The 16,764-nt window shown below is 43.3% G+C and overlaps 1 protein-coding gene across 2 annotated transcripts in view; it reads right to left on the bottom strand.

Annotated features, from left to right (window-relative positions):
* RETREG1 (reticulophagy regulator 1) overlaps positions 1-16,764 on the bottom strand; it is a 159,988-nt gene that overhangs the window by 51,023 nt on the left and 92,201 nt on the right. The window contains exon 1 of one of the 2 annotated variants that reach the window (XM_027520000.1): positions 1,269-2,108. The exons of the other annotated variant lie outside the window; for it this stretch is intronic. Within the exon in view, the coding sequence (XP_027375801.1) occupies positions 1,269-1,303 (35 nt within the window). The 5' untranslated portion in view covers positions 1,304-2,108. Of the gene's footprint in view, positions 1-1,268; positions 2,109-16,764 lie in introns of those variants that run through there. 2 annotated transcript variants of the gene reach the window in all.

Raw genomic sequence — 16,764 nt, 5'->3', positions numbered from 1 at the left:
GATGTAAAGTAAAAAAGGGAAAGTCCTGCGTTCAGAAATATTAAAATGTCATAAGGGGGACACATACAATCCTGGTAGATCACCCATCATCTCAAACCAAAACTGACATTTAAATGTCTCTGGAAATATTTTCTTAACTATTTAACCAATTAGTCTGTGTCCTAAATCTAGGCACATGTATAATTGTCATCTTCAAGCACTTGATTTGATGTCTCATTTTATATAGAAATCTCTTTTAATAGGCAATTAAATGTGAATTTCATGTCCCCTCTTAGGGACTGGGAGGGAATCTGGAAGAAAATGAAAACTAAAGACAAAAGTAGCTTTTAAGGACATGATTATAGCTACATTATAGTACACACACACACACACACACAATCATACAACTACGGCTGAAAAGGGATGCTCATACAATGATAAAAAAAATACTGTGTTATTCTTATTCCTAGAGATTCACCAGTTTCCACTTTCTTTGACGATTGGCAATAATCTCTTGTCCTTTTTTAAAACAAGTTTCTTTCTACTTTTTCACATATGAATTTCAATGACCTGAATCAGAATTCCAACGACACCAATTCACACAGATTTTGTGAACAGTGCAGTGGGGCTAGAAGTGGAAACTTTCAGTATGGACATAAGTTATGTTCATATTAATAGGAATAACTGCCTGCTTCCTTTCCCATCCCTATACCCCTTCTTAGAGCCAGGTATTAATAAAGTATTTGGTTAATGTACTGCATATGGGGGCCCCAGGGATCATATTTTCAAAGACAAGAACTGAAGTTTAAAAAAAAAGTGTTTAATATAAAAATGGGTATATTGGTCTAATAGTTAACTTTTAGAAATGTTCAACAAGTCTTTAAAATCCAAGTGTTTTTGCAAAATGTTCACTAGCTTAAATTTCTAACAACTAAAATGCTCACTAGCTTAAATTTCTAACAACTACCACCTAAAGTTAAAAATGAAACATCAAAAAACCCCAAGTATACTTTACGGGGTGTAGGTCGAAGCACTTTTTATAATTTCAGGCTGTCCCTTCCTCGTTCAAGAAAAGTGCTTATTGGCATATGTTTCTAAGGGTATATCTCTTAATTTTAGGTTTCTCTCCTCGTGCTAAAGAAAATTCCCTTTCCTGGAACTAAAGGGTTTGCACTCCTTTTTAAATTTTAATTTCAACTACCTTTTAAATTAGTCATAATTTTTTTAAAAAAAAGATAACTGGCAAAGGAAATAGACTCAAGGAAAAAGTAAATACAGATCATTATTACCTTTTGCCTGGTCCAAAGTCTTCACCTTCAGGCATTTCTGCCCTTTAAAAAAATAATAACCAAGTGGAGAAAGCTGCAGCCCTTCTGTGCTATAGCAGTTTCTTCTCCGCACTGATGATGATTATCAGGAGGGGGAAAAAACCCAGTAGTGAAGTTCTTTCCTTTTTGGAGAAAAGCACTCCTCCCCTACTCAGAAAGTAGGTGTTTACAAACTTCCGAAGCGCCAGCCTGCCTTGAATGAAGCTGGGAGCCGGGTTATTAGGACTGTCCCCTTCTAAATATAAACAGGTCACCTCTTACTCCCGGGACCGTGACAGGCAGCTGGGAGCAAAGCGCTGTCTGGCTGCCCAGCATTTTCGCTCCAGTCCTGTGAGGAGGTGTCACCGCCCAGCTATTAACCTTTACTGGGATGACTTCACCGAAGCCAGCCTACCCTTTCTCTTTCCTGTTTTTTTTCCTGGCATTGACAAGGCACCCCTCAGAAGGGCGGCGTGGCCACCGGGAGCTTCAAACTTCAGCCTGGGCTATCAGATCTCCAACTCGCAGGAGGGGCTGGAGGGCGGAGAGCAGATGGGCAGGACTGCAAGAGCCCAGAGGCTTGTTTGTTCTGGAAACACTTAGCCACTCAGCAAAAAGATCACTTCTCACACACACACACACACACACACACACACACACACACACAAAAGGGTTGGGGGTGTGGGTGAGGGGGAGATACTGATAAACAGTTGTGTTTGGAGCGCTATTGTTTGGCAAGAAAATCTTCCTTTGGGTCATCTAGATTTCTTAACTCAGAAGTAAGCAAACAAGAGCCTGTGAGTTCCTTTGGGCAACAAGGTTTCTTCAGAGGGACCTCCCTCTGTCATCCGGGAGCAGCCTGACACTGGGATGTGGCTGAGCTGTTGGCCTGAGATGTTTTGATAGCTTGGCCCCTCATCACGTGAATGTGAGCATGCCAAGTCGCTTCAGTCGTGTCTGACTCTTTGTGACCTACCTCATGGACTGTAGCCTGCCAGGCTGCTCTGTCCATGGGATTCTCCAGGCAAGAATACTGGAGTGGGTTGCTATACCTTCCTCCAGGAGATCTTCGTGACCCCGGAAAGGAACCCATGTCTCTTACATCTCCTGCATTGGCAGGTGGGTTCTTTACCACCAGCGCCACCTGGGAAGCCCCCATTATCATACACAGGTCATCAATCACCAGGTACCCTCATTCACTACAACTTTTAAGAGAAGGACAAAAATTATTTAATCCTGCTTTCAAAAGAGCTGGGCAAAACACTGAGATCCCTTTAGAAATGTAACCTGAAAGCTTTGCACAGAATCTTGAAACCATTTCTTTTCCTGGTTGGCAAAGTAAAGCCATAAGTAAGATCTAATTATTAAGAAACAATATATTTTCCTTAGATGAATGCACCCAGTGTTCACTGCAGCCCTATTTACAATAGCCATGTAAACAACCACTTTTAGGACATGACCTCAATGTCATCTACAGATGAATGAGTAAAGTAGATGTGGTACATACATACAATGGAGTATTACTCAGCCATACAAAATAATGAAATAATGCCATTTGCAGCAAGATGGATGGACCTAAAGATTGTCACAGTGAGCGAAGTACGTCAGAGAGACAAGTATCATATGATCTCACTTATATACAAAAATCTAAAAAATTGTATGAATGAACTTATTCACAAAACAGAAATAGTCACAGATGTAGAAAACAAGCTATAGTTACCCAAGGGGAAGGGGGAAGGGATAAACGGGGCGCTCAGGACTGACACATACACACTGTGAGCACGCGTGCGTGCGTGCCCGGTCACTTCAGGTGTGCCTGACTCTGTGAGACTATGGACTGTAGGCCGCCAGGCTCCTCTGTCCATAGGATTCTCCAGGCAAGAATACTGAAGCGGGTTGCTGTGCCCTCCTCCAGGGGATCTTCCCGACCCAGGAATCAAACCCACGTCTCTTTCGTCTCCGGCGTTGGCAGGCAGGTTCTTTACCACGAGCACCACCTGGGAAGCCTGATATACACACTGCTATATGTGAAATAGATAACTAATAATCCACTGCATAGCACAGGGAACGCAACTCAATGCTTTGTAATGACCTCTATAGGAAAATAATCTAAAAAAGAGTGGATACATGTGTAACTGATTCACCTTGCTGTATACCTGAAACTAACATAACATTGTAAAGCAAGTATAGTCCAATACAAATTAATTTTAAAAATAAAAACAAAATGGTACACTTTTTTTAGTATTTATTTATTTTTAAAATTAATTAATTTATTCTAATTGGAGGCTAATTACCCCACAATATCGTAGTGGTCTCTGCCATACATTGACATGAGTTAGCCACGTGTGTACATGTGTCCCCCATCCCAAACCCCTTTCCCACCTCCCTCCCCATCCCATCCCTCTGGGTTGTCCCAGTGCACTGGCTTTGAGCGCCCTGTTTCATGCATCGAACTTGGACTGGTGATCTATTTCACATATGGTAATATACATGTTTCACTGCTATTCTCTCAAATCACCCCACCCTCGCGTTCTCCCACAGAGTCCAAAAGTCTATTCTTCATATCTGCGTTTCTTTTGCTGTCTCACATACAGGGTCGTCGTTACTGTCTTTCTAAATTCCATATATATGCATTAATATACTGTATTGGTGCTCTTCTTTTCTGACTTACTTCATCCTATATAATAGGCTCAAGTTTCATCCACCTCATTAGAACTGATTCAAATGAAGTTTTTAAATAGCTGAGTAATATTCCACTGTATATATGTAAAATGGTACACTTTTTAAAATATGTGTTCCATTGTCACAGGATTAGTCATAGCTAATCCCAGCAATATCTCTATATTCAATGTACACTTAACGTTCACAAGTCTCTGAAGTAATTTCTAGAGTATAATGAAGAGTGGAAGCAAATATTGTCTACTTTCTTTGAGGGGTATTAGCTATGTTGTGATACAGGCATGTTGCAACTCAAGACAATCCTTCAGTATTCCACACAAGACCTAAAGTTTTAGACTTCAAAGGCTAAGAGTAAGTTGTTGCAGTTACTCAAATACATAACTCAAATACTGTTGACCTTGGAAGAAAACAATCATAAGCAGAGTTCTGAAGATCAGGGTATGCCGGAGCCTCCCAAGGATTGGAGCAATGTGCTGTGTTAGAAATTCCAGGTCTAAATGAAGTGAAAAATTCATGAGAATATTATCCATGAGACTATTTTCCTTGATCAACCACAATGCTAATTCTATGTTCTAATTCTCAGTTCTAACAATTCTATCTCATTAATTTTTACCTTTTCTTTATTCTTATAAGTTCCTCTTGTACTAATTTCTTGAATATCTATGTATAGCTGTTGCTGAACTCAGCTGTGGATGACTACAGAACTGACCACTAGATCCCTGAAACCATCTATCAGTTTTAAAGGACAATTAACTGGTCTGTGTGAGAGGTGAATCACTCATCACTACCATAAAATATCTTCTTTAATTTCCTTTAACAATACCTCCTTTAAGCACTCCTTTGTGGATTTTTGAATTTCTTGCTCCAACTGTAAACTCCCCTTTCAGCATATTTGGGTTAATTTCTGAAATTCACAGGGGTGAGGAGGGAGAAAGTAATGGCACAGACACCAAACTCCAGGGTGCAGGACACACAGCATGGCTTCCTTGCCCCAACAGACACCTGTGGTCCTGCAGGGGGTTAGGATGCCCAGGGTCCCCTCGTCATCACCAATTCAAAATCTACTGGGCGCCCGAATTTAAGGTCTCACAGAATACAGACATGGGAAAGACCCCGAAGGGCCATGAAAGCCACCCTAGACTTTCAGTCGCTGGAACTGGGGCCCAGTAGTGAGGTGAGCTGCTGGGGTCAGAGCCAGCAACAGCCTCCAGTCCTGAGGGCTCTTCTCATTCCTCCGGCTGAACAGATGGCAGAGCCTCTCATTCCGGCAAAAGGGCACCCAGATGGCCAGACACGTGTACGGTTCAAGTTCTCTTATACCCACACTCTTTCAAAATTCGTATGCGTTTAATTTTAGTAGTATATTTTAAGCAAACATTTCCATTTTCTCTTGCTGTTTAATCACACAGTGTTATGCCCTAAGAAAATAAATGCCATTTCAAAGCTAAATGTCCACTTTTCTTTTTTAAAAAAATTAAAAAAAAATTTTTTTTTAAAGTTTCGACTGTACTGTGTCCCCATTGTGGTGTATGGGCTTCTCTAACTTCTGCACTTGGCCTCAGTTGCTCTGCAGCATGTCGGATCTTAGTTACCCAACCAGGGATCAAATGGATGTCCCTGTACTACAAGGCAGATTCTTAACCACTGAACCACCAGGGATGTCCCTGTCCACTTTTCTTAATGCACTTTTTCTCTCCACATAATCACTGGTCTGAGAGCTTTGTTTTCCCCATCACTCCTACAGCGGTGTGGACTGAGACTCTGGAACTTTCAGAGTCAAGAGGAGGGAAGCTCCCTCTCCTGGAAGTTACTGGGCAATATTAGGATGAATGGCTAAGCAATGGTGGTGGTGGTGGTGGGAGGAGGTGGTTGTCACTGGTAGAGAGAAAATTACTAAGTGGGGTAGGTTGCCTCTTTGCTGAACTGACCTAACAAAATTCTTGCTGAAGGCTGGCCAGGTGATGAGACATGAGGGATTTGGTTAGGTATTGGTAGGTGGTTTAGTTGTGAAGTCGTGTCCAACTCTTGAGACCCTATGGACTGTAGCCTGCCAGGCTCCTCTGTCCATGGGATTCTCCAGGCCAAGAACACTGGAGTGGGTTGCCATGCCCTTCTCCAGGGGATCTTCCTGACCCAGGAACTGAACCTGGGTCTTCTGCATTGCAGGCAGATTCTTTACCGACTGAGCTATGAGGAAAGCCCTTGGTTAGGTATTAAAGGTGATCAAATACCAAGGGTGGAGGATTCTTGATAAAGTGACTTGACAAGTTTCCTGCTAAAATTGGGTTCCTGAGGTCATACCCACAGACTTTGCCTAGGTGAAAAAAAAAAAAAAGAGCTTGCTGCTGCTGCTGTTAAGTCACTTCAGTCGTGTCCGACTTTGTCCAACCCCATAGACGGCAGCCCACCAGGCTCCCCCGTCCCTGGGATTCTCCAGGCAAGAACACTGGAGTGGGTGAAAAAGAGCTTAGAGGAGCCTGACTAGAGTTTGGTCAAAGAGACTCCTTGTCACCTGCTAAGAACAAGACCCATTTAAAAAGTTTTTTTTAATAGTACTCAGTGCTGTTGTACAATACTCTCCTGTGATGCTGGACAGTGGCAGTGAGCCTGGGCTCCTGGTCAGCCCAGTGATCACAAGGGTCAATAACCGATATGCTTACCACCACTCTGTACCCAGATAACCATTCTGCTTTTCACTTTCAGTGCAGCGTCCAATACATTACATGAGATCTGCTAAGTTGCTTTAGTCGTGTCCAGCTCTTTGCAACCCATGGACTGCAGCCCTCCAGGCTCCTCTGTCCATGGGATTCTCCAGGCGAGAATACTGGAGTGATTGCCATGCCCTTCTCCAGGGGATCCTCCTGACCCAGGGATTGAACCTGTGTCTCTTCTGTCTCCTGCATTGGTAGCCAGGTTCTTTACCATGAGTGCCACCTGGGACAATACATTACACGAAACAGTCAACACTTTATTATAAAACAGGCTTTCTGTTAGATGACGTTGGGCTTCCCTGGTGGCTTAGATGGTAAAGAATCTGCCTGCAATACAAGAGACCCAGGTTCAATTCCTGAATTGGGAAGATCCCCTGGAGGAAGACATGGCAACCCACTCCAATATTCTTGTCTAGAGAATTCCAGGGACAGAGAAGCCTGGCAGGCCACGGTCCATGGGGGTTGCCAAGAATCGGACATGACTGAGCGACTACTGTTTTATTTTTATTTTTTAGATGATGTTGCCCAATTGTAGGCTCATGGAAGTGTTCTGAGCACATATAAGTTTGGCTAAACTGCAATGTTCAGTAGGGTAGGTGTATTAATGCATTTTTGACTTACAACATTTTCAACTTAGCGGGACATAACCCTATCATAACCCGAGGAAGCTTTGAGTCCTGTCACCCACCAGCTGTGATGCACCAAAGCTGCCTCTGATCTGCTCATGAAAACTCTTACCATTTCTTACCACCCGACATTCAGTGCTCTGAAGGAGGTAGCTTGCATTAGCCACAGTATGGAAACTGGCAAATGTTACATAGAAGCTGCTATTCCCTACTGACAGTTGCTAGAAATGTACCCACACAAAGCTGCCTACTAGACATCAGAATCTGTGTTAAATTAATTAAATAGGGACTCCATCAAATCCAGGTGGTTCTAAGGCCTTAGAAGCCTACGTAATACAATCATAACTTGAGCCTACAGATGCTGCAAGGTTAAGAAACATAAGAACAGCTAATCACATTCATCCAACCAGGATTTCCCAAATAAGGGCAACGACTTAGTTCAGTTCAGTCGCTCAGTCGTGTCTGACTCCTTTCAACCCCATGGACTGCAGCACACCAGGCTTCTCTGTCCATCACCAACCAACTCCTGAAGCTTGCTCAAACTGATGTCCATTGAGTCAGTGATACCACCCAACCATCTCATCCTCTGTTGTCCCCTTCCCCTCCTGCCTTCAATCTTTCCCAGTATCAGGGTCTTTTCCAGTGAGTCAGTTCCTCACATCAGGTGGCCAAAGTATTGGAGTTCCAGCTTCAGCATCCATCCTTTCAATGAATATTCAGGACTGATTTCCTTTAGGATGGACTGGTTGGATCTCCTTGCAGTCTAAGGGACTCTTAAGAGTCTTCTCCAACACAGTTTAAAAGCATCAATTCTTTGGTGCTCAGCTTTCTTTATAGTCCAACTCTCACATCCACACACGACTACTGGAAAAATCATAGCTTTGACTAGAAAGACCTTTGTCAGCAACTACTTAGGCTAAAGCCAATCAGATGATTTCCTCTCTCTGCTTCTGTGTCTTCTCTATAAAAGACTCATTTGTCCCCAGTTCCCACCAATGGAGCATCCTAACCACTTCTGGTTTGGTGCTGCCAGGTTCAAATTGATGTTTTTGTTCAAATAAACTCTTAAAATGCTTAATATGCCTCAGTGTGTCTTTTAATACCTGGAATTCCCACAAACGTCTCTAAAAACAAGTCCAGAGAGGACCCACTGTCTCTCATCAACCGGCTCTCCCTTATCCTTTCCTGTTTCTCCTCTTCTTTTTCTTTCTTTCTTTAGAAAAATCATTTCCCATATCATTCTCAATCTTATTTTTATGATGCATTTTCTTCATAGAATTTAGCAACATCTCCGTGGATCTTCACTACTTGTTGACATGCCAGCTGTCTGAATCCCTCCCTCCCAACTAGGAGATACCCTGGGATCTTAGCCTCTTGTTCATTATTGTTTCTCAACAGTAGTACAGAGCGTGGTAGACCTAGCTCCTAGAACAGCACATACCATATTATTTTAGGATGATATTATTAGTTAGTACTAGTTACATCAGTAAGTGAAGAAATGTTCCAAATGGTCAAATAAGACAAAAACATGGGGATTATATTCATTCTTCCCTCTCCGTCACCAGCCAGGGGAGACTTCTCACTAAGTACTATCTACTCTAACACATGAGCTGTATTTGTAACCACCCTGGAGGCTGTGCCCGCTGTACTTATTGTCCTAATTCAGTCCAGCATCATCTGTTGTTTTGGCTAGAGCCCCCCAAATGTTTGTGATCAAGCACCCCTAGCAGGACACATTCTCCAAATCCATGGTGACTTCATATTCACATATATTTTGATATAGATACATGACTTGCAAATACTTTATGTATTTCATCCATCATATGTAAAATAAAAACACATAGAGATAAAATAAATACAGGCATTCTTTATAATTGCAACTCCTCCCCACCAAAACAACCTAGAGGTTTATCAGCAAGGGGTTAATTATATTTCGGTGCAATGAAATCTTATGATAAAAAGGATGAGATTATGAAAATCTTTCCATAATATAGTCAGCTTTAAAAGAGACTAGAAAACAAAATGCATAGCCTCCCATTGATGTAAAAATATACAGTTATATATTGATGAAAATATCTGAACAAAGATATGAATGAAGAAACGGAAACTAGGAGACAAGGGGAGGAGGAGTGGGGAGGGGCCGAGGAGGGGGGGAGGAGACAAAGGAAAAATGTTTCAAAGGACCTGCTGCTGCTGCTAAGTCACTTCAGTCGTGTCCAACTCTGTGCGACCCCATAGACAGAAGCCCACCAGGCTCCCCCGTCCCTGGGATTCTCCAGGCAAGAACACTGGAGTGGGTTGCCATTGCCTTCTCCAGTGCATGAAAGTGAAAAGTGAAACTGAATTTGCTCAGTCGTGTCTGACTCCTAGCAACCCCATGGACTACAGCCCACCAGGCTCCTCCGTCCAGGGGATTTTCCAGGCAAGAGTACTGGAGTGGGGTGCCATTGTCTATACTGAGCTATTAATTGTGGGTTTTTTTTTCCAGCTTTAGAAAATAATAAATGTTTTAACTTGTATTCTTTTTGCCTGTTTTTCCATTTTTCGGCAACAAATACAAATGGTTCATCTGATAAGAAAATGTTCTTAAAGTAGGAAAAAGAAAAAACAGTTACTTTTAAGTGGAAGGGAAAAAATTTTCTGTGGTTTCCTGTCACTAAAGGAAAAAAAAATCTATATTCTTTCACTTGAGAAACAAGGCCTTCAGGACTTTTCCCACAAGCCAGATCAGAAAGAGTTCCTATCTACAAGCAGCTGACTGTTCAGAAAAAGATTCGTGTTGACTGAAAGTACGAGAGAAAGAAAACAGAAGCAAGCCCTCCCTCCACCCACTGACTTGAGAGGATAAGAATTCCCCTTCTCCACCTTCTTCATGAGTGTGTGTTAAGTCGCTTCAGTTGTGTCCGACTCTTTGTGATCCCATGGACTATAGCCCAGTAACCTGCCAGGCTCCTCTGTCCATGGGATCCTCCAGGCAAGAACACTGGAGTGGGTTTGCCACACCCTCCTCTCCCGACCCAGGGATCAAACCTGTGTCTCTCACGTCTCCTGTATTGGCAGGCGGATTCTTTACCACTAGCACCACCTGGCAATCCCACCAAAGACTTTCAATGCATATTCTTCATAGAAGAAGGCAGTGTCGCCAACACAGAAATTGTTTCCCATGAGAAGTCAGCGTATACATTATGCACTTTGCAAAAGTGGATTAAGGATGTCAATTAGTATCAAAGCCAATGTATTTCTGGAATAAAATGGAAAAGGACATCTTTCTCCTCTTAAAAAGAAATAAAAGGCTCAAATGACTATACACGTATACCATGTGATTAATGTCATTCAGTAGTGATGATCTGATGAACAGTCATAACATCTTACACTGAGAGATGGCACCTGTCTCTTGCTTTCTGGTTGGTGGAGTCATACTGAGACTTGTCCTAGATCCGTGGCTTCCCAAGTGAAAAAAACTCTTATTTTCCCTAAATGCTGTTATGACAAAGCTTTGTATATAAAAGACAAAACAACCCAAAAGAGTGATTCAGGATTAATTGGGAGCAGGGCACTGAGAGGCTGACTCGATTCTGCACAAAGGCAGCCCCTGAATTGAATCCTTGGAAATCCAGAGTTGCATGAGATACAGATGGAAAACTGTGACCAGGATCATCTGGACAGCCAGGAAGAGAAAGTGGGAATCTTTTTTTCTCAGTTGCTTCTTATAATAATTAGGACAGAATCAACACAGGTGACTGGATAAAGAAGGCTGAGCACAGAAACAAATGATGCTTTCAACCTATGGTGTTGGAGAAGACTCCTGAGAGGCCCTCGGACAGCAAGGAGATCAAACCAGTCAATCCTAAAGAAAATCAACTGTGAATATTCACTGGAAGGACTGATGCTGAAGCTGAAGCTCTAATACTTTGGCCACCTGATGTGAAGAGTCAACTCATTGGAAAGGACCCCGATGCTGGGAAAGACTGAAGGCAAAAGGAGAAGGTCATGACAGAGGATGAGATGGTTAGATAGCATCACCCACTCAATGGACATGAATCTGAGCAAACTCAGGGAGACAGTGGAGAACAGAGGAACCTGGTATGCTATAGTCCATGGGGGTCACAGGGTCAGACACAACTTAGCGATTGAACAACAAAACAACTCAGTTACCCATTTTATTTTTTTTTATGCTTACAGTTATGAAGCATTTTCCTCAAATTTCTTCTCATCCAAACATAGCTGGTACTCTGTAACCAACACATGGAGCTTCTGAGGTCCTGTCCTCCAGCTTTCTGGTCAACCTCCTCCTTCCTTTCGCTGGAGGTACCACTGTAATCATCCTATTTCTAGCCTGGGACAGTCTTCATTTTCACCTCTTGTCCTGGTATAATCAATAACAGACCCCTTGCACTCTCATCAGTGTCCCTGTTTAGGTCATCAGTTGTAGGATAACCCAAATTGTTACCATATTCTTACTTGTCAGAACTTCCATGCTGCTAATTTGTGCTCGATTCTTGTTTTCATTACTGTGTAATTTGTTACTGTCTCAACAGGGATGCCCCTCAACTGGAGCCAAGTCTGTGCCACAGATCATTCAGTTTAGCTAGGGAATGCCTCTTACACCTTTCCAGTCTGGTCCATACCACATGCATCATGTGACTTGTCATCGAGGATTGAACTGCGTCCTTTCCTAAAAAAGATACTGATGGAGCGAAGCTGTCTGGAAACTGTGGTTTGGACATTTGTGGATGCAGCTGCCCCAGGGACAAAGGAGGAGCCAGCACGCAGGAGTGGAAGGATCAAACTACGGGAGAAGAATCAGCAAATGGCTGAAGGGAAAAGGGGGTGAAGGAGTAGAGAGAAGTTTTGGGGTAAGGAGGAGGGAGGAAGCACAGTGAAAGACCCAAGAGCCCCCAAGAGGTGGGTCCTGTGCCAGTGCATCTTGTTCATGCTGATCTCTGTGGGGCTGTATCTGATGCTCTGAAGTTTAAATCAAAATCTTTTTATTGATGTATATTTGATTTACCATGTTGTGTTAGTTTCAGATGTATGGCAAAGTGATTCAGTTATATATATACATACAATACATATATACACATATGTGTATATACATATATATGACGTTCTTGCCCAGATTCTTTTGCATTAGAGGTTATTACAGACTCTGAATATAGTTTGCTGTGCTGTACAGTAAGTAGGTCCTTGCTTCTTCTTGTTGTTGCTCACTCACGAAGTCGTGTCCGAGTCTTTGCCACCCCACGGACTGCAGCATGCCAGGCACTCTTGTCCTTCACTCTCTCCAGAAGTTTGCTCAGACTCATGTCGATTGAGTCAATGATGCCATCCAACCATCTCATTCTCTGTCATCCCCTTCTTTTGCCTTCAGTCTTTCCCAGCATCAGGGTCTCTTCCAATGAGTCAGCTCTTTGCATTAGGTGGCCAAAGCTTCAGCTTCAGCATCAGTCCTTCCAATGAATGTCCAGGGTTGATTTCCTTTAGGATTGACTGGTTTGATCGCCCTGCAGTCTGGTTTGATCTCCTCCAGCACCACAATTCAAAAGCATCAATTCTTCGGTGCTTAGCCAGAATCTTTATCGTCCGGCTTCCACATCCATACATGACTGCTAGAAAAACCATAGGTTTGGCTTATGTGTTTCTTAATAAAAGTTCATTATGTGTTGTTAAATTTTAAATTGTGATATTTAGGAGTGAATGACCATTTGAACCTATGAAGGAAAGTGTAAACAACACAAGTAACCATTTGCGGATTCATTTGGCGAATTCACGGTGGGGTGATGGCAGTTGGGGAACAGCAGGAAAGGGACGGTGAATTCGGGGGACAGGAGTAGCCTCAGGATACCTAGAGAGGAAGAAGAGGCTGCCTGGCAACTGCTTAAGGAAGAGCGAGGAAAAGAGGACTCTGGGAAACCAGCCAGGTGCTGGGACCTCGTGAGTCACATCACCCTGTCTCACTGGCCTGGGTTGTGTGTCTGTGTGTCATCTCAGTTCAGTTCAGTTTAGTCACTCAGTCATGTCTGACTCTTTGCGACCCCATGGACTGCAGCCCGCCAGGCCTCCCTGTCCATCACCAACTCCTGGAGTCCACCCAAACTCATGTCCATTGAGTTGGTGATGCCATCCAACCATCTCATCCTCTGTTGTCCCCTTCTCCTCCTGCCCTCTATCTTTCCCAGCATCAGGGTCTTTGCAAATGAGTCAGCTCTTCGTGTCAGGTGGCCAATGTACTGGAGTTTCAGCTTCAACATCAGTCCTTCCAATGAACACCCAGGACTGACCTCCTTTAGGATGGACTGGTTAGATCTCCTTGCAGTCCAAGGGACTCTCAAGAGTCTTCTCCAACACCACAGTTCAAAAGCATCAATTCTTTGGCGCTCAGCTTTCTTTATAGTCCAACTCTCACATCCATACATGACTACTGGTGTATCATTTACTGAGACCCATTTCAATGCACTTAACAGGGTCTCTCCGAAGTCCTATTCGTGCTTCTCCAAGGACCTGTTGTCAGTGGTGACTGGTTTCATTCCCACTTACTTCCTCATGCCTTCTTTAGAACATTGTTGATGCTCTTCTCTATAAGAGGGGTCATTTCTTTCTCTCTTCCCCCTCCCATCCTTTTCAAACTCCTCCCCTCCCAATTGTATAAAACTCCAGCAGTACAGACATGGTAGAAATCAAATTCCCAAGGCTTGCAATGTCACTATTGGTTCAAGCTTCCCTTCATAGAATAATCCTGAAGAATAACAATCCTGTTTCTGAATAATCTTGCATGCTTATTGAAAGCTCCTTTCTCAGGTTCTATGTGTATTTCAGGGGTTAAAACTCCTTGACAGAGAATCTTTGGTTCCAAGAAAGTTAGGACAAATAGCCGTAGGAGAGAAAGAACTCTGGCAGGTCTTACTGCTCTTAGTAAACATAAGGAAATGGAAAATTTCTAAAGCCACAAATCGTAGAGACAGAGGTCTTTGTAGATGGTAAAGCCTGGAGTGACTCAAACAAGAGTGGCACACAGCTTAAGCCAAAACTTATCTCTTGCACTTAAAAATACATTGTAGAGAGCACCAGGTTGAGCTCCCTGGGTCATACAGCAAATTCCCACTGGCTATCCATTTTACATATGGTAATGAGCATATTAGAAAGCAGAGACATTACCTTGCCAACAAAGGTCCATATAGTCAAAGCTGTGGCTTTTCCAGTAGTCATGTATGGATGAGAGTTGGACTGTAAAGAAAGCTGAGCACTGGAGAACTGATACTTTTAAACTGTGGTGCTGGAGAAGACTTTTGAGAGTCCCTGGGACAGCAAGGAGATCAAAAAAATCAATCCTAAAGGAAATCAGTCCTTAACATTCACTGGAAGGACTGATGCTGAAGCTGAAGCTCCAATACTTTGGTCACCTGATGCGAAGAACTGACTCATGGGAAAAGACCCTGATGCTGGGAAAGATTGAAGGCAGAAGAAGGAGACAACAGAGGATGAGATGGCTGGATGGCATCACCGACTCAATGGACATGAGTTTGAGCAAGCTTCAGGAGTTGGTGATGGACAGGAAAGCCTGGCGTGCTGCACTCCATGGGGTCGCAAAGAGTCAGACACTACTGAGCATCTGAACTGAACATATCCATTTCCACGCTCCTTTCTCAATTTGTCCCATTCTCTCCTTTCACTGTGTCCACAAGTCTGTTCTCTACATCTGCATCTCCTCAAATTAAAAATTAATTAATTAATAAAAAAAACACAATGAAAAACAGAGGGTAATTACAACCTATGTTTAACCAAGGATTATGTAACACTTTCATCTGTTAATCTTCCTTATCACATGTTGCGAAGTCAGTGTTAAAAAGTAGTTTTCATTCCTTTAATAGCACCTGATAAGATGCTTCTTGGTTGTACATTTACCCAGTATTTGGTGGAGAAGCCAAACTGAAATGGAGACTATCCAGCTCCATAGCCTTGTACTAGTTAATCATTATTAGCTTTGAGGGTATGGGCCAGGGACCAGAGAATCCCTTTCAAGTCCCATTTCACCACGCATCAACTGACACCCTTGTGGCCTTGGCTGGATGAGTTCCACCTGCTGCCCTGGCCTTGGGGAGGGCTGAGAGATCTCAGACACTGAAAGAACCTCCCCTCCAGGTAACTGCATTTCTGGGAATGTTCTCCAGGCCTGGCTAGCATCCGATGGCCTCCAGGCATTTCTGGAGATGAATCAGTCCCTTTAGAAATGTTTGCTACAAGAAAAGCTGGGTATCTGCTGGTCTTGTTGTTCAGTCATTCAGTCTCGTCTGACTCTGCAGCCCCATGAACTGCAGTCCGCCAGGGCTCCCTGTCCTTCGCTATCACGCGGAGTTTGCTCAAACTCATGTCCTTTTAGTCGGTGATGCCAACTAACCATCTCATCCTCTGTCGTCCCCTTCTCCTCCTGCCTTCAATCTTTCCCAGCATCAGGGTCTTTTTCAGTGAGTCAGTTCTTCGAATCAGGTGGCCAAAGTATTGGAGCCTCAGCTTCAGCATCAGTCCTTCCAAAGAATATTCAGGGCTGACTTCTTTTAGGATGGACTGGCTTGATCTCATTACTGTCTCAAGAGTCTTCTCCAACACCACAGTTTGAAAGCATCAATTCCTTGGCATTCAGCCTTCCTTATGGTCCAACTCTCACATCTGTACATGACTACTGGAAAAATGACATCTTTGACTAGACAGACCTTTGTCTCTTTCTGGTCTTCATCAGTAAAGAGAGCCTTCTAATAGATCACCAGTCTAGGTTCGATGCATGAGACAGGGTGCTCAGGGCTGGTGCACTGAGATGACCCAGAGGGATGGGATGAGGAGGGAGGTGGGAGGGAGGTTCAGGATGGGGAACACATGTACACCCATGGCTGATTCATGTAAATGTATGGCAAAAACCACCACAATATTGTAAAGTAATTAGCCTCCAATTAAATAAATAAATTTTAAAAGAGAGAGAGAGCCTTCACTGCAGAGACCCCTATCTGCTTCTCGTGGCAGGGTGGCTCCCTCCAGTATACTATAGGACCAGCATCTCCTTATCACCTCAACCACTGTCTGCCCTCCTGATAATAAACCTGGCCTCTCAGAAACGCAGTATCTCTCCTTCAGGCCACCTCAAGGTTCCAGATAAGGCAGCCCTGAGTGAGTTCGTTTCTAGCAGGCATGAGTAAAGCCCTCTCAATGACTGGCAAAAAGCAATGCATTTTAAAAACCCAGTGAAACAAATCCAAAAGGTGAACCTGAAGGAAGCCTTAGCAGAGAAACTGGGTCCATTGAGACTGACAGGGTAGGGACTTCCCCGGTCATCCAGGGGTTAAGACTTCGCCTTACAAGGCTGGGGGTGTGGATTCCATCCCAGGCTGGGGAGCTAAGATTCCACATGCTTCATGGCCCAAATAGCAAAACATAAAACAGAAGCAATACTGTAAGGAATTCAATAATGACTTT

Source organism: Bos indicus x Bos taurus, chromosome 20, assembly GCF_003369695.1.
Source record: "Bos indicus x Bos taurus breed Angus x Brahman F1 hybrid chromosome 20, Bos_hybrid_MaternalHap_v2.0, whole genome shotgun sequence".
Taxonomy (NCBI): domain Eukaryota; kingdom Metazoa; phylum Chordata; class Mammalia; order Artiodactyla; family Bovidae; genus Bos; species Bos indicus x Bos taurus.
The sequence above is the reverse complement of the archived record's forward strand: the minus strand, read 5'-3'. Positions and strand labels throughout refer to the sequence as shown.